Source organism: Scyliorhinus torazame, chromosome 4 (assembly GCF_047496885.1).
Source record: "Scyliorhinus torazame isolate Kashiwa2021f chromosome 4, sScyTor2.1, whole genome shotgun sequence".
NCBI classification, from domain to species: Eukaryota; Metazoa; Chordata; class Chondrichthyes; order Carcharhiniformes; family Scyliorhinidae; genus Scyliorhinus; species Scyliorhinus torazame.
Genome location: NC_092710.1, coordinates 289,917,953 through 289,936,116, shown reverse-complemented (window position 1 = coordinate 289,936,116; position 18,164 = coordinate 289,917,953). Strand labels below are relative to the sequence as shown.

The 18,164-nt window shown below is 47.1% G+C and overlaps 1 protein-coding gene across 3 annotated transcripts in view; it reads left to right on the top strand.

Annotated features, from left to right (window-relative positions):
- The window catches only part of LOC140410990 (prolyl endopeptidase-like), a 219,069-nt gene that overhangs the window by 128,422 nt on the left and 72,483 nt on the right, over positions 1-18,164 (top strand). For all 3 annotated transcript variants that reach the window (XM_072499879.1, XM_072499880.1, XM_072499881.1), the window contains one exon: positions 5,583-5,686. In XM_072499879.1, coding sequence (XP_072355980.1) covers positions 5,583-5,686 — 104 coding nt within the window. The remainder of the gene's footprint in view (positions 1-5,582; positions 5,687-18,164) is intronic.

Below are 18,164 nucleotides of genomic sequence, written 5' to 3'. Positions count from 1 at the left end.
TAAAATAGCCTGTTCCCGGGTAGGTTCCACATGTACTGCTCGAAAAAGAGATCACTGATGCACTCCACAAATTCTTCTTCTACGCTATCTTTGCTGGTTTGGTTTGGCAATCAATATGTAGATTGAAATCTCCCGTGATAATTGCAGTTCCTTTCAAATATGCCCGTGATATTTCCCCATTTATGATTTGACCTCTTGAGAGGTCAAATTTTGGGGTTCTAGAGACTACTCTCACCCTTGTCTGCGTTCCCCTGCTATTCCATCATTTCCACCCAAACCGATTCTACATCATTATCCACTGCCTTTATATCATGATTCAGCACTGCTCTGAAACCTTCCTTGATTAATGACGCTACCACACCTCCTTTCCCTTTTGGCCTCTGCTTTTGGAACATTGTATCCTGGAATGTTGAGCACCCAGTCCTGGTCACCCTGCAACCACATTTCTGTAATAGCTAATACATCATACACATATGTTGCAATCTGTGCTATCAGCTCATCAGTCCTGTTGCAAATGCTTTGTGTGTTCATATAAAGAAAGTTGATTTTTTAGTTTTCTGTAACTGGATTTGCTCTGTGTTGCATATTTTTGATGTGGAGATGCCGGCGTTGGACTGGGGTGAGCACAGTAGGAAGTCTTACAACACCAGGTTAAAGTCCAACAGGTTTGTTTCGATGTCACTAGCTTTCGGAATGCTGCTCCTTCCTCAGGTGAATGAAGAGGTATGTTCCAGAAACATATATACAGACAGATTCAAAGATGCCAGACAATGCTTGGAATGCGAGCATTAGCAGGTGATTAAATTTTCACAGATCCAGAGATGGGGTAACCCCAGGTTAAAGAGATGTGAATTGTGTCAAGCCAGGACAGTTGGTAGGATTTCGCAGGCCAGATGGTGGGGGATGAATGAAATGCAACATGAATCCCAGGTCCCGGTTGAGGCCGCACTCGTGTGCGGAACTTGGCTATAAGTTTCTGCTCGGCGATTCTGCGTTGTCGCGAAGGCCGCCCTGGAGAACGCTTACCCGGAGATCAGAGGCTGAATGCCCTTGACTGCTGAAGTGTTCCCCAACTGGAAGGGAACATTCCTGCCTGGTGATTGTCGCGCGATGTCCGTTCATTCGTTGTCGCAGCGTTTGAATGGTCTCGCCAATGTACCATGCTTCGGGGCATCCTTTCCTGCAGCGTATGAGGTAGACAACGTTGGCCGAGTCGCACGAATATGTACCACGTACCTGGTGGGTGTTCTCACGTGTAATGGTGGTATCCATGTCGATGATCTGGCACGTCTTGCAGAGATTGCCATGGCAGGGTTGTATGGTGTCGTGGTCACTGTTCTGAAGGCTGGGTAGTTTGCTGCAAACAATGGTTTGTTTGAGGTTGCGCGGTTGTTTGAAGGCAAGTAGTGGGGGGGGTGGGAATGACCTTGGCAAGATGTTCATCTTCATCGATGACGTGTTGAAGGCTGTGAAGAAGATGTCGTAGTTTCTCCGCTCCGGGAAAGTACTGGATGACGAAGGGTATTCTGTCGGTTGTGTCCCATGTTTGTCTTCTGAGGAGGTCGGTGCGGTTTTTTGCTGTAGCGCGTTGGAACTGTCGATCAATGAGTCGAGCGCCATATCCCGTTCGTACAAGGGCATCTTTTAACGTCTGTAGATGTCTGTTACGCTCCTTCTCGTCTGAGCATATCCTGTGTATACGGAGAGCTTGTCCATAGGGGATGGCTTCTTTAATGTGTTTAGGGTGGAAGCTGGAGAAGTGGAGCATTGTGAGGTTATCCATGGGTTTGCGGTAAAGCGACGTGCTGAGGTGACCGTCCTTGATGGAGACGAGTGTGTCCAAGAATGCAACTGATTTTGGAGAGTAGTCCATGGTGAGTCTGATGGTTGGATGGAACTTATTGATGTCATCATGTAGTCGTTTCAGGGATTCTTCGCCGTGGGTCCAAAGGAAAAAAATGTCATCGATGTATCTGGTGTATAACGGGGCACTGATAACGGCACCTCTGCCGTTCTCGCCAGGAGGGAGCATCGATTTGGGCCCCGATTTACAATAACCATTGGTTCATGCCGGGAAGACTGCATGGAGGGTTTCGAAGATGGCAGAGGGCAGGAATCGAGAGGATGGGAGATTTATTTATAGATGGGAGCTTCCCCTGTTTGAAGGATTTGGAGGAGAAATTTGAACTGCCAGCAGGGAATGGGTTTAGGTATCTGCAGGTATGGGATTATTTGAAAAGGCAGGTTCCGACCTTTCCGCTCCTGCCACCACCGGGTATACAGGACAGGGTAGTTTCCAGAACATGGGTGGGAGAAGGGAAGGTATCGGATAACTACAAAGAGCCTATGGAGTCGGAGGAAACTCCGATAGAGGAGCTAAAGAGCAAGTGGGAAGATGAGCTCGGGGGAGAGATAGAGGAGGGTTTGTGGGCGGATGCCTTAGGCAGGGTTAACACATCCTCATCATGTGCCAGGCTCAGCCTGATACAAGTTAAGGTAGTCCACCGGGCACACATGACGGTGGCCCGGATGAGCAAGTTTTTTGGGATAGAGGACAGGTGTGCGAGGTGCATGGGAGGGCAAGCAAATCATGTCCACATGCCCGAAGCTTAGAGGATTTTGGCAAGGTTTCGCTGATGTCATGTCCATGGTACTTAAAAAAAGGGTGGTGTCGAGTCCAGAGGTAGTGATCTTTGGAGTGTCAGAAGAGCCAGGAGTCCAGGGGGCGAGTGAGCCAGGAGTCCAGGGGGCGAGTGAGCCAGGAGTCCAGGGGGCGAGTGAGCCAGGAGTCCAGGGGGCGAGTGAGCCAGGAGTCCAGGGGGCGAGTGAGTTTGCCTCCCTGGTAGCCCGGAGGCGGGTACTGTTAATGTGGAGGGACTCAAAGCCCCCGAAATCAGAGATCTGGGTTAGCGACATGGCTGGGATTCTCAGTCTTGAGAAAATAAAGTTCGCCCTAAGAGGGTCAATGTTAGGGTTTGTCCGGAGGTGGCAGCCGTTTGTTGACTTATCGGGAAAAATTAAATGTCAGCAGAGGCAGAAATCTAGGGTGGGGGTGGGGAGGGGTTTAGCCTATCGATTGTGTGTTGGGGGCATGAGGAACATGTCAAGGATGGAAATGTCTTGTATATTATGTTCATGTTGTTATTGTTATTAATATAAAAACTATAAATACCCTAATAAAATGTTTTTTTTTTAAAGACAGGGTATAAGTACAATAAAATAAAAACAGTTGTTGGATATGATCAGCACTTAAGACTGCATCTGTGAAGAGGGAGAAAAGTTAATGTTTCAGGTCAATGGCTATAAATGTTAGTAATTCAAATTATTCAGATAATAAGTGAGAATGTATGACTAAAATGGGAATTTAATTACATTTGTTCTCTGGCCCAATTATTCCTCCCCTTCTAATCCAGCTTCGCCTGAACACTGCGCATGGTCTTGTTCCCCCACCCCCATTCCCCCACCCTCTTGTACAGTGCTGCTGGGGAATCGGCTGGTAATAATTTAGATGTCGAGCATATAGTGTTCACTGTCTTCTTGTTGCACTTCTTGTCTTACTCTATCCATCCCATTTTATTCATGACATCTCTGTTGTTTTTAAAGAGCATATGCTCTAGTTTATTATGACAATAATAATCACTCTAATAACTTATAGATGCAGTGACACCCATGCAGGAAAGATCATGCAGCAGTTGCCTGAGAATATCTTGGCTAAAGGTTTAAAATTGCTGAAAGTAATTTGTTAAAAGTTACATTGATGGACAGGAGGTAATCGTATCAGGAAAGCTGGCGTGCTTTACTAATTCATCAGCTCATATCATTGTCCTTTTTTCTCTTTCACCTCCTCTCCCACCCTCTGTACAAATGCCAACTGATTCTTGCTTTTTAAGCGTAACATAGAAACATAGAAGATAGGAGTAGGAGGAGGCCATTCAGCCCTTTAAGCCTGCTCCGCCATTTGTCACGATAATGACTGATCGTCCAACTCAATAGCTAACATATTTACATGTATCTTTTATTTATTGCTATCTTCTGTAACTGTCTCTACCATATTTAAAACCTGATGTACACACCCACATTCTGCACTAACATCAATTTTATGATTCTTGTGTGTTTTTACATGATCCATAGCAGTGAAATTTCTTAATGTTCTCTCATAGATGAATAGCATACCATTGTTGCAATGGGAAAGATTAATTTAATTCAGGCATTGTGAACGAATTAGTAATAAAGTGTCTCAAATTAAAAATGCTCAATTCTACTATAAAAGTGATCTCCTCATTGTGTGAACTGGGCCCCCTTAAAAATCGTGGAAATTTACAGCACAGGAGGATGATTCAATGAATCGTGTCTGCACCAACTGTTAGTGTTCTCCAGCGTCATCCCATTTTCCAACTCTTGATCTGTAGATTTATAGGTTACAGCACTTCATATGCATTTCCAAAATACTTTTGAAATGCAATGAGGATTCTTCTGCCACCGTTACTGACCCTAGCAATTCTCTGGGTGAAAAAACATCTCTTGACTCTTACATTAAATCTATGCTCCTGATTATTGACTTCTACAAAGCGAAATAGATCCTTCCTATGTACTCTGTAAAGCGAAGTAGATCTTTCCTATGTACTCTGTAAAGAGGTTCCACAATAATCTTATACACCTGAACTAAATTTAGCCTTGGCCTCCTCTGTTCCAAAGGAAATAACCTTATTCTACCCAATCTTTCCTCAGCGGCATCCTAATAAACCTCTACCTTCTCTAGTGTGATCACATCCTTTCTGTAATGTGATAAATTGAAGATCATCATGTTTAATTTACTTAACTGAAGTGTGCACATCTGATAGTGATCATTAAAGTAGCTCTCAAGGAGTCCTGGTAAACTCCCCAATGGAGCACAAAATTAGTGTTTGTACCGTTTGGCCTTGTATATATTTTTTACTGTTTTAATAAATAGATATGTATATTAATGTATGGATGCTGGGGGATGTGGAAGGTGAGGGGAGGGATCAGCCTTATCTCAATACGAAATGAAGACTTTTATTTTTAATCTATAATAATTGCTGCTTGTTTGAGGTCCTTGAAGCTTGTGCTTCAGCAAATGATTAATATTTTAAGAAAGGAAGGGGAAATATTAGTGGCAGAAAAAGTGGGCTCATCAGTATTTCAAAATATTTTGATTGTTATTTACATAACCATCTACATCAGTGCTTTTTGTGAAGACCACTTCTCTGAGCATTGCTAGCATACCTAGCTTATAGGGATGTTTTGTGTTTCACACATGGTTTCATGTGTGTTCACTTTTCTTCAGTGAGAATTGCAAATTAAAGTTATCCACAACTAGAGAAGCTTAGACCTGCATGGATTATATTAGCATTCAGTTTTTTACTAGCTACAGAGTGACCTGCACCAATTCTTAAGTCCTGGTGTAGATAGTGTGAAACTAAAGCTACTCAGTACTGTACAACAAATGTGTTTTGTGTTTGTAGCTGTGAGCAAACACAAACTCAAATGCCCATTGAAGTTAATTTTCTATGCCTTATTTTTATTCATATATTTAAAATGTTTCTAACGGAAATATCTTTCAGGTATTATTTATTACTGTGATCTGACCAAAGATGATTTGCAGCCACGAATTTTCAGAGAAGTGACTGTGAAGGGATTTGATCCATGTGATTACCAGACTGTTCAGGTAATTAGTTAAGAAATTCATTAAAGTCCTTATTATTTTATGTGCAAGTTTAAGTAATCGTTAAAACCAAATTTAAAAAATATATAACCTGTTTGCAATGGAGAATAACTATGGGGTTATTTCTGGCTGAAGAAGGGGTGGAATTCCAGATTCCTCTAAGTGGACAGTGTGGCAGAAATTTCAGGGGCAAAATTCTCCGGAAACGGCGCGATGTCCGCCGACTGGCGCCCAAAACGGCGCAAATCAGACAGGCATTGCGCCGCCCCAAAGGTGCGGAATGCTCCGCATCTTTGGGGGCCGAGCCCCAACCTTGAGGGGCTAGGTCGGCACCAGACGAATTTCCGCCCCGCCAGCTGGCGGAAAAGGCCTTTGGTGCCCTGCCAGCTGGCGCGGAAATGACATCTCCGGGCGGCGCATGCGCGGGAGCGTCAGCGGCTGCTGACGGCATTCCCGCGCATGCGCAGTGGAGGGAGTCTCTTCCGCCTCCGCCATGGTGGAGACCGTGGCGGAGGCGGAAGGGAAAGAGTGCCCCCGCGGCACAGGCCCGCCCGCGGATCGGTGGGCCCCAATCGCGGGCCAGGCCACCGTGGGGGCACCCCCCGGGGCCAGATCGCCCCGCGCCCCCCCCCCCAGGACCCCGGAGCCCGCCCGTGCCACCTTGTCCCGCCGGTAAGGTAGGTGGTTTAATTTACGCCGGCGGGCAAAAAAAACGCATGAACCAGAACTGATAGCCGCTTTCTTAGTACTGCATAGAAATTAGGGTCTAGATTCTTCATTCTGGAGACTAAGTCCCCACGCCAGCGTGAAAACGGCGTTTCACAACGGAAAAAATATCCCTGTTCCCTGGGGGCCTAGCAGCCAGGCAGCGTAGAGCACCTGGCTCTAGCTGCCGATGCAGCCTGGAGAATTGCCGGGTCCGTGGCTGTGCAAGCACACAGTCACTGCCTTCACTGGCTGCATTGTGTTTCATGGTGGATGTCGTTCGCGGACCCGACCCACAAGATAGTTCCTCTCCCCCCCCCCCCCCCCCACCCACCTTCGGCCTGCTCGCACGCCCAGGACCGCCCTACCATAGTGCCCCCAACCCCGAATATGTCCACCCCTCCCCCGACTGCTGGACTGAGTACGCAGCCACCATGCCGAGTTCCCGACTGGTGAGACCACACGTGACCCACGCTGCCGGGAACCCGGCCGGTCGGGGGCGGAGCATCAGGGGGCGGGCCTCAGCCATCGTGCAGAGGCCGTAGATATGGCCTTTTCAGGGGACGGAGCATCGTCATTTCAGCGTCATCGGGGATTGGAGAATCCAGCCCTAGAATTTTGTACAAATGGTGATTTGTGTTATTCTAAATGTGGTAGAGTTTCTCCTTCTCCCTGCTTGGAGGAAGTTTCTATTATTGTTCCTTTCCCAATTCTATGCCACTAATAAAATAAAATACAAATATAATGTATTTTTGTATTACTCATGCAAGTGAAAAGCCAGCCACCTCTCTTGATTTTCAAAAACTATCTCTAAGTCCCCCAGTATCTTGGGGATCAATATTGCCCCGAGGTATTACTCAACCAGCCATATCAGCCCATGGCTACAAGGACAGACAGAGGCTGGTTTGAACAGTCGTTCACCTAGGCCCAAGTACCATCAAATTACGCTGGAAAGAAAAAGTACCTCAAGTTTGAAAAAGAGGTTAAACAAGCCATTTCACACTGCTGCTGTGCAGTGATCTTTTAAAATAAATTTCAGAGTACTCAATTATTTTTTTCCAATTAAGGGGCAATTTAACATGGCCAATCCACTTACCCTCACATATTTGGGTTGTGGGGGTGAGACCCACGCAGACACCAGGAGAATGTGGAAAATCCACAGAGACAGTGACCTGGGGCCAGGATTGAACCCGGGTCCTCAGTGGCATAAGGCAGCAGAGCTAACCACTGCGCCACCTTGCTACTATGCAGTGGTGACGTGAGTGGTATTCACTAATAGGATGCAGCCATCAGTCCAAAGCGATGTTCTATTTCCCAATAATCGAGTAGCTTCGTTTATGAATTTTGTAGTAGCTACATGAGCCATATGTACCAATAATTGGCTAATCGAATCAAGCCTGTTCATCCGGGTATTTAATGGGTAGAATGCAGACCATATTTGAACAGCTTGCATAGCTAAAACAAAACACCTGCTGTTAGAGGTGATTCTGCAATTAGACAGCACTTGCTGAACAATCCTGAGTGCACTCCTAGCTACCAATCGAGTTTGTAACGTGATAAAATTATGCTTACTAGAAGCGACATCAATTCATAGGTAAGGGGGCCCATATTCTGCAAACAAATATGTTCAATCTTTCCACCTTTTTGACTTACCCCAACACACGGGGAGCCTATAGTTCCCAGTTGCTTTTTCCATAGGAGCATCTCGGCCAATTGGAGTCTACTTGCCAACAAATCTCATCCCTTTTTTCCTGTTGTACAAATTGTTGTGACTGTTTGAATTTTGGCATTCTTGCATTTGTTCTTGTCACAGAGTGCTACAGTGCAGAAGAGGCCTTTCAGCCCATTAAATCTGTACTGACGCATGGCAGACCTGCCCACTAAATCCCACTCGCCAGCACTTGGCCCATAGCCTTGAATGTTATGACGTGCCAAGTACTCATCCAGGTACTTTTTAAAGGATGTGAGGCATCCCATCTCGACCACCCTCCGAGGCAGTGCATTCCATTCTGATGAGCATCTTGTCTGTAAAACTTCAGGCACTTCAACCAGTTTATTATTCAAACATTTTATCCAGCTGCCTTTATTTGTGAGATGAACAAAGGACAAATACAAGTTTATAATTCAACCAGATTTATTATCAAACAAAGTAAAAAAACATTACTCCCTTTAAATTATCCCAACTACAATAATCCAACGAACTTAATCGCGCTGCGGATTCAGATATCTGAGTCTCTGTTATCTCTGGGCCTCCATCCGCGAAGGTGGGTCTCGCACACTGCTTCCTCCCGTCCTCTGTCCCTCCGTTGAATCTACCCTGTTGCCTGTGCGCCGAGTCTTCGCTGGGAAGGGTCCTGATGGTTAATTCTTATACCCCTCTTCATGCCTTTCAAGAAAGTTCTTGACCCTCAGCCAATGTGGTCTCACGGCAGGGCTTGCAACACCAAATAGAGTTGCTGATTGCAACTCTGCAGGACACCAGGAACCCACCCCCATGGGTTCATCTCCAGCTGTATTATTTGCAGGTAACCTTACTCAATATATGGTAACGGCAAGAAATCGTGGTGTCAGAAAATCTAGCTTCATATGGGCAATCTGCAACAATCGGTCCATTTAAATGGGACCAATTATCTCCTGATGGCTTGTTTACAGGACTTGTCCCGACTGTCTGTCTCTGTTCAGTGTATTCGAATTTAGCAGTTCGAATTCCCATCAGGCCTGTCTGTGGGTTGACTGTAGCTCTGATTTAAAATGTCCAATTATATATCGGGCCTAAAATTCAGGCCATTATACCTCAAGTGCAAAATAAAAAGCTTCGACAAAATGCAACTCACCACCACCTCTGAAGGGCAGCGAGGGATGGGCAATAAATGCTGGCCTAACCAGTGACTCACACACCCCGTAAATGAAAGAATAAAAATCCCCAGATGCATAATTAATGAGTTGGGGCCATAAGATTTGTCATGTATTCCCGCCAGCCGCCAGAGCAGGAAAGCCAACATGTTCCCCATCCCCACCACAGCACTTAGTCTCAAAATGGAAGAATTCCACGCAATCTTGTGTCTCGTATGCTGTCCATCATGCTTGTTGAAAATACCAGATAAACCTTTTTTTAAGCAAGCCTTTCATTGACCTTCAACCTAACATTTTACAAACAAGTGTGATTTAGCAATATTTACTTAAATATGTCTATTTAGTTCCAAGTTATGGGAAGAATAAGCATCACACTAAGTGATAGCAAGGTTTAGAACTTGAGGTGAGCAGAGTTACATCAGTCACAATCTTGAACCTGTAACAATGTATTGAATTTATGTTCGAGACATCAGCTACCAATGTACACCATGCTATTCTGGTTAATATAAAATCTATATTGGAAACTGTGGAAGACACGAGGAGATAAATCAAATAGGAAAAATTTCCACCTGACAGGAATAAAACAGAAATCTAATTTGTCACATTTAAACAGTACAGTAACCATCCGTGTGATATTCCAAAAATTGGGAGCGTAGTATACATTGCTACAGGTCCACGATTGTGTCTGAAGTAACTCTGCTCACCTTAAGTCTAGACCTTGCTATCACTTAATATAATGCTTATTGTTCCCAGAATGCTTACTTACAATGGAAAACTGCAGCCACCAAGCCATTACCCCAGCTTTCTCAAAACCAACCAGGGTTACAAAGAACAAAGAAAAGTACAGCACAGGAGCAGGCTCTTCGGCCCTCCAAGCCTGTGCCGACCATGCTGCCCGGCTCTTCTGCAACCCCAAATATAGCCAACCCCCAGCTTGGTTCGACCCGGACCTCCACCACCTTCGAAAGCACCTTTGCCACCCCCACCCAGAACCCCTGTAGTGCCGGACATGACCAGAACATGTGGGTGTGATTCGCTGGGCCTCTCGAGCATCTCGCACACCTATCCTCTACCCCCAAAAAATTTACTGAGCCGTGCTCCTGTCACCATTGACAGTATGGTCGGCGCGGGCTTGGAGGGCCGAAGGGCCTGTTCCTGTGCTGTACATTTCTTTGTTCTTTGTTTGTTCTTTGTTCATATGCGCCCTGTGTAACACCTTAAATTGAATCAGGCTTAAACTGGCACACGAGGACAATGAGTTTACCCTACGTAGGGCATCAGCCCACAGCCCCTCCTCAATCTCCTCCCCCAGCTCCCCTTCCCACTTCCCTTTCAGCTCGTCCACCATGATCTCCCCCTCGTCCCTCATTTCCCTGTATATGTCCGACACCCTACCATCCCCCACCCATGTCTCTGAGATCACTCTATCCTGCACCTCCTGTGTCGGGAGCTGCGGGAATTCCCTCACCTGTTGCCTCGCGAAAGCCCTCAATTGCCTGTACCGAAATGCATTCCCTTGGGGCAACCCATATTTTTCCGTCAGCGCTCCCAGACTCGCAAACGTCCCATCTACAAACATATCTCTCAGTTGTACTACCCCAGCTCTTTGCCATGCTCCAAATCCCCCATCCATTCTCCCCGGGACGAACCTATGATTGTTTCTTATCGGGGACCGCACCGAAGCTCCCGTCCTTCCCCCATGCCATCTCCACTGCCCCCAAATTTTCAATGTACCCACCACCACCGGGCTTGTGGTGTATTTCTTTGGTGAGAACGGCAACGGCGCCGTCACCATTGCTTGTAGGGTAGTCCCCCTGCAGGACGCCCTCTCCAATCTCTTCCACGCCGCTCCCTCCCCTTCTCCCATCCACTTACACACCATTGAAACATTGGCGGCCCAGTAGTACTCACTTAGGCTCGGTAGTGCCAGCCCCCCCCTGTCCCTACTACGCTGCAAGAATCCCCTCCTCACTCTCTGGGTCTTCCCAGCCCACACAAAACTCATAATACTCTTCTCGATTCTTTTGAAAAAAGCCTTCGTGATCACCAGCGGGAGGCACTGAAACACAAAAAGGAACCTCGGGAGGACCACCATTTTAACCGCCTGCACCCTACCTGCCAAAGACAGGGACACCGTGTCCCATCTCTTAAAGTCCTCCTCCATCTGTTCCACCAACCGCGTTAAATTAAGCCTGTGTAATGTACCCCAATTCTTGGCTATCTGGATCCCCAAGTACCGGAAGTCCCTTGTTACCTTCCTCAACGGTAAATCCTCTATCTCTCTGCTCTGCTCCTCTGGATGCACCACAAACACCTCACTTTTCCCCATGTTCAGTTTGTACCCAAACTCCCCAAGTATCCGCATTATCTCTGGCATCCCCTCCGCCGGGTCCGCCACATATAGCAACAAATCAGCATACAGAGATACCCGGTGTTCTTCTCCCCCCCCCCTGAGTACTCCCCTCCACTTCCTGGAACCCCTCAATGCTATGGCCAGGGGTTCAATCGCCAGTGCAAACAATAACGGGGACAGAGGACATCCCTGCCTCGTCCCTCTATGGAGCCGAAAATAGTCAGACCCCCGTCCATTCGTGACCACGCTCGCCATCGGGGCCCTATACAGCAGCTGTACCCACCTGATATACCCATCCCCAAAACCAAATCTCCTCAGCACCTCCCACAAATAATCCCACTCCACTCTATCAAATGCTTTCTCGGCATCCATCGCCACCACTATCTCCGCTTCCCCCTCTGGTGGGGGCATCATCATTATCCCTAGCAGCCTCCGTATATTTGTATTCAGCTGTCTCCCCTTCACAAACCCAGTTTGGTCCTCATGAACCACCCCCGGGACACAATCCTCTATCCTCATTGCCATTACCGTGGCCAGAATCTTAGCATCCACATTCAGGAGGGAAATTGGCCTGTAGGACCCACATTGCAGTGGGTCTTTTTCCTTCTTTAGGAGGAGCGATATCATTGCCTCTGACATAGTCGGGGGCAGCTGCCCCCATTCCTTCGCCTCATTAAAGGTTCTCATCAGTAGCGGGGCCAGCAAGTCCATATATTTCCTATAGAATTCAACTGGGAATCCGTCTGGTCCCGGGGCCTTCCCCGCCTGCATACTCCCAATCCCTTTCACCACTTCCTCCGTCTCAATCTGTGCTCCCAGTCCCACCCTCTCCTGCTCCTCCACCTTGGGGAATTCCAGCTGATCCAGAAAGCACATCATTCTCTCCTTCCCATCCGGGGGCTGAGCTTCATATAATCTTTTGTAAAATACTTTGAACACTCCATTCACTCTCTCCGCTCCCCGCTCCATCTCTCCCTCCTCATCTCTCACCCCCCCTATCTCCCTCGCTGCTCCCCTTTTCCTCAGTTGGTGGGCCAGCAACCTTCTCCCCGTATTCGTACTGTACAACCTGTGCCTTCCTCCATTGTGCCTCTGCCTTACCCGTAGTCAACAATTCAAATTCTACATGTAGCCTTTGCCTTTCCCTGTACAGTCCCTCCTCCGGTGCCTCCGCATATTGTCTGTCCACCCTCAGAAGTTCTTTCAACAACGCTCCCTTTCCCTACCCTCCTGCTTTCCTTTATGTGCCCTAATAGATATCAGCTCCCCTCTAACCACTGCCTTCAGCGCCTCCCAGACCACTCCCACCTGTACCTCCCCATTATCATTGAGTTCCAAGTTCCTTTCAATACACCCCCTCACCCTTAAGCACACCCCCTCATCTGCCAATAATCCCATGTCCATTCTCCAGGGTGGACGCTGTTGTTTTTCTTCCCCTATCTCCAGGTCCACCCAATGTGGAGCATGATCCAAAATGGCTATAGCCGTGTACTCTGTCCCCGTCGCCTTTGGGATCAGTGCCCTTCCCAGAACAAAAAAGTCTATCCGTGAATAAACTTTGTGGACATAGGAGAAAAACAAAAACTCCTTACTCCTAGGTCTACTAAATCTCCAGGGGTCTACTCCTCCCATCTGCTCCATAAAGTCCTTAAGCACCCTAGCTGCAGCCGGCCTCCTTCTGGTCCTGGACCTCGATCTGTCCAGCCCCGGGTCCAGCATCGTATTAAAATCTCCACCCATTATCAACTTCCCCACTTCTAGGTCCGGGATTCGTCCTAACATACGCCTCATAAAGTTGGCATCATCCCAGTTCGGGGCATACACGTTCACTAATACCACCGCCTCCCCATGCAATTTGCCACTCACCATCACGTATCTGCCCCCACTATCCGCCACTATAGTCTTTGCCTCAAACGTTACCCGCTTCCCCACTAGTATGGCCACCCCCCTGTTTTTTGCGTCTAGCCCCGAATGAAACACCTGCCCCACCCATCCTTTGCGTAGTCTGACCTGGTCTATCAGCTTCAGATGCGTCTCCTGAAGCATAACCACATCTGCCTTAAGTTTCTTTAGGTGTGCGAGTACCCGTGCCCTCTTAATCAGCCCATTCAGCCCTCTCACATTCCACGTGATCAACTGGGTTGGGGGGCTCTTTAACCCCCCCCCCCCCTTGACGACTAGCCATCTCCTTTTCGCCGTATGCCTTCTTGACTACCTTCTCCATCTGTGTTGTGCCTTTCAGTGACCTATGGACCTATACGCCTAGATCTCTCTGACTTTCAGTACTCTTGAGGGTTTTACCATTCACTGTATATTCCCTACCTGCATGAGACCTTCCAAAATGCATTACCTCACATTTGTCCAGATTAAACTCCATCTGCCATCTCTCCGCCCAAGTCTCCAAACGATCTAAATCCTGCTGTATCCTCTGACAGTCCACACTGCTATCCGCAATTCCACCAACCTTTGTGTCGTCTGCAAACTTACTAATCAGACCAGTTACATTTTCCTCCAAATCATCAATATATACTACGAACAGCAAAGGTCCCAGCACTGATCCCTGCGAAAACACCACTAGTCACTGCCCTCCAATTAGAAATGAATCCTTCCATTGCTACTCTCTGCCTTCTATGAAAGGTGCCAAGAACCTTCTTCCCACTTTGATAACTTCCAAAGTTGGCACCAATAGCACTGTCTTACAACTCCATTTTTGGTGAGAACTTTGCTCCTCCGACCACCAAGCCTGGCACAATGCTTCAGTTGTCGGTACATTCAGTTTGGACTCACATCCAAGTCCCTCCCACCTATTTTGGCATGCACTATTTTTTGTAGCAGAGCAGGAGAAATATGTCTACTTAGATCAGGGATTTTCAAAGTGCGGATCGCAGGACAGATGTCAGAAGGGTCACAGAGCTACGGGTCACATATAATTGGATGGAGGTGGAGGATAGAATTAAAGTGGTCTATATGTACTCGAAAGTATTGCAGTGCAATCATTAAAACAGTGAGAGGAGAGCCGCGAGTTTCAGTCTTTGAAACAGTGAGAGGAGAGCCGGGAGTTTCAGTGTTTAAAACAGCGAGACGAGAGCCGGGAGTTTCAGTGTTTAAAACAGTGAGAGGAGAGCCGGGAGTTTCAGTGTTTAAAACAGCGAGAGGAGAGCCGGGAGTTTGTGTTTAAAACAGTGAGAGGAGAGCCGGGAGTTTCAGTGTTTAAAACAGCGAGACGAGAGCCGGGAGTTTCAGTGTTTAAAACAGCAAGAGGAGAGCAGGGAGTTTCAGTGTTTAAAGCAGCGAGAGGGGAGCCGGGAGTTTCAGTGTTTAAAACAGCGAGAGGAGAGCCGAGAGATTCAGTGTTTAAAACAGCGAGAGGAGAGCCGGGAGTTTCACAATTTAAAACAGCGAGAGGAGAGCAGGGAGTTTCAGTGTTTAAAACAGCGAGAGGAGAGCAGGGAGTTTCAGTGTTTAAAGCAGCGAGAGGGGAGCCGGGAGTTTCAGTGTTTAAAACAGAGAGAGGAGAGCCAGGAGTTTCAGTGTTTAAAACATCGAGAGGAGAGCCGGGCGTTTCAGTGTTTAAAACAGCGAGTGGAGAGCCGGGAGTTTCAGTGTTTAAAACAGCGAGAGGAGAGCCGGGAGTTTCAGTGTTTAAAACATCGAGAGGAGAGCCGGGAGTTTCAGTGTTTAAAACAGCGAGTGGAGAGCCGGGAGTTTCAGTGTTTAAAACAGCGAGAGGGGAGCCGGGAGTTTCAGTGTTCAAAACAGCAAGAGGGGAGCCAGGAGTTTCAGTGTTTAAAACAGCGAGAGGAGAGCCGGTGGTTTCACAGTTTAAAATAGTGAGAGGAGAACCCGGAGTTTCAGTGTTTAAAACAGCGAGAGGAGAGCCGGGAGTTTCAGTGTTTAAAACAGCGAGAGGAGAGCAGGGAGTTTCAGTGTTTAAAACAGCGAGAGGAGAGCCGGGAGTTTCAGTGTTTAAAACAGTGAGAGACGATCCAGGAGTTTCAGTGTTTAAAACAGAGAAAGGAGAGCCGGGAGTTTCAGTGTTTAAAACAGCGAGAGGAGAGCCTGGGGTTTCAGTGTTTAAAACAGCGAGATGAGAGCCGGGAGTTTCAGTGTTTAAAACATCGAGAGGAGAGCCGGGAGTTTCAGTGTTTAAAACAGCGAGAGGAGAGCCGGGAGTTTCAGTGTTTAAAACGCGAGAGGAGAGCCGGGAGTTTCAGTGTTTAAAACAATGACATGAGAGCCGGGAGTTTCAGTGTTTAAAACAGCGAGAGGAGAGCCGGGAGTTTCAGTGTTTAAAACAGTGACATGAGAGCCGGGAGTTTCAGTGTTTAAAACAGCGAGAGGAGAGCAGGGATTTCAGTGTTTAAAACAGCGAGAGGAGAGCCGGGAGTTTCAGTGTTTAAAACAGTGAGAGGCGATCCGGGAGTTTCAGTGTTTAAAACAGAGAAAGGAGAGCCGGGAGTTTCAGTGTTTAAAACAGCGAGAGGAGAGCCTGGGGTTTCAGTGTTTAAAACAGCGAGATGAGAGCCGGGAGTTTCAGTGTTTAAAACATCGAGAGGAGAGCCGGGAGTTTCAGTGTTTAAAACAGCGAGAGGAGAGCCGGGAGTTTCAGTGTTTAAAACGCGAGAGGAGAGCCGGGAGTTTCAGTGTTTAAAACAATGACATGAGAGCCGGGAGTTTCAGTGTTTAAAACAGTGACATGAGAGCCGGGAGTTTCAGTGTTTAAAACAGCGAGAGGAGAGCCGGGGGTTTCAGTGTTTAAAACAGCGAAATGAGAGCCGGGAGTTTCAGTGTTTAAAACATCGAGAGGAGAGCCGGGAGTTTCAGTGTTTAAAACAGCGAGAGGAGAGCCGGGAGTTTCAGTGTTTAAAACGCGAGAGGAGAGCCGGGAGTTTCAGTGTTTAAAACAATGACATGAGAGCCGGGAGTTTCAGTGTTTAAAACAGTGACATGAGAGCCGGGAGTTTCAGTGTTTAAAACAGTGAGAGGAGAGCCGGGAGTTTCAGTGTTTAAAACAGCGAGAGGAGAGCCGGGAGTTTCAGTGTTTAAAACAGTGAGAGGAGATCCGGGAGTTTCAGTGTTTAAAACAGAGAAAGGAGAGCCGGGAGTTTCAGTGTTTTCAACAGCGAGAGGAGAGCCGAGAGATTCAGTGTTTAAAACAGCGAGATGAGAGCCGGGAGTTTCAGTGTTTAAAACATCGAGAGGAGAGCCGGGAGTTTCAGTGTTTAAAACAGCGAGAGGAGAGCCGGGAGTTTCAGTGTTTAAAACAGCGAGAGGAGAGCCGGGAGTTTCAGTGTTTAAAACAATGACATGAGAGCCGGGAGTTTCAGTGTTTAAAACAGCGAGAGGAGAGCCGGGAGTTTCCGTGTTTAAAACAGCGAGAGTAGAGCCTGGAGTTTCAGTGTTTAAATCTGTGAGAGGAGAGCCGGGAGTTTCAGTGTTTAAAACAGCGTGAGGAGAGCGGCCTGCGCGGGACACTGCGCTGCAGGTAGGACAACTGCTTGTCTGTTTGTTTATTTCAGATTGAAAAAAACCCGGTAAAGTGACGTCACAGGAGACTGTGACCTGAGTGGCTGAAAGGCACACTGGGCTAAATTTGAATATTTGTGGAGTACTAGTTTTAATTTGATTTAAATTACTATTTTTAAGTTGATTTGAATTACTATTTTTTAAATTTGACTTAAATTACTATTTTAAAGTGGATTTGAATTACTATTTTAAAATTTTTAATCTCACTTAAATAACTTTTGGGTTGATTTAAATATCTATTTTTAAGTTGATTTAAATAACTTTTTTAATTTGAATGAAATGACTTTTTAAATTTCAATTAAATAATTATTTAATTTGTTGTCAGATCAAGCAAGATAAATACTCTGGGATAAGGCTAATTAAATAAGAGACAGGAGTTTGAATATAATCTGACACAAAAGCATCTTTCTAAAGTTTAATTTCAAAAGTTTAATTTAAAGGAATAAATCATGGTAGGACAGCTCCCAGGCGTGGTCTGCTCCTCTTGCTCCATATGGCAGGCTGGGGACAGTTCCAGTCCCCAGGGTCAGCAGGTGTGCAGGAAGTGTCTCGGGTTACAGCCCCTGGAAGCTCAAGTTTCAGAGATGGAGCGGCGGCTGGAGACACTGGAGCATCTGCGAGTCGGAGAGCATCGTGGATAGCGCGTATAGAGAGGTGGTCACACAGCAGGCTCAGACTCCGCAGGCATGAAGGGAATGGGTGACCACCAGACAAGCAAGAGAGCGAGGCAGGTAGTGCAGGAATCTCCTGTGGTCATTCCCCTCCATGATGGCCATACCCCATGCAGCACGGTAGCATGGTGCTTAGCACAATTGCTTCACAGCTCCAGGGTCCCAGGTTCGATTCCCAGCTTGGGTCACTGTCTGTGTGGAGTCTGCACGTTCTCCCCGTGTGTGCGTGGGTTTCCTCCGGGGGCTCCGGTTTCCTCCCACAGTCCAAAGATGTGCAGGTTAGGTGGATTGGCCATGCTAAAATTGCCCTTAGTGTCCAAAATTGCCCTTAGTGTTGGGTGGGGTTACTGGGTTATGGGGATAGGGTGGAGGT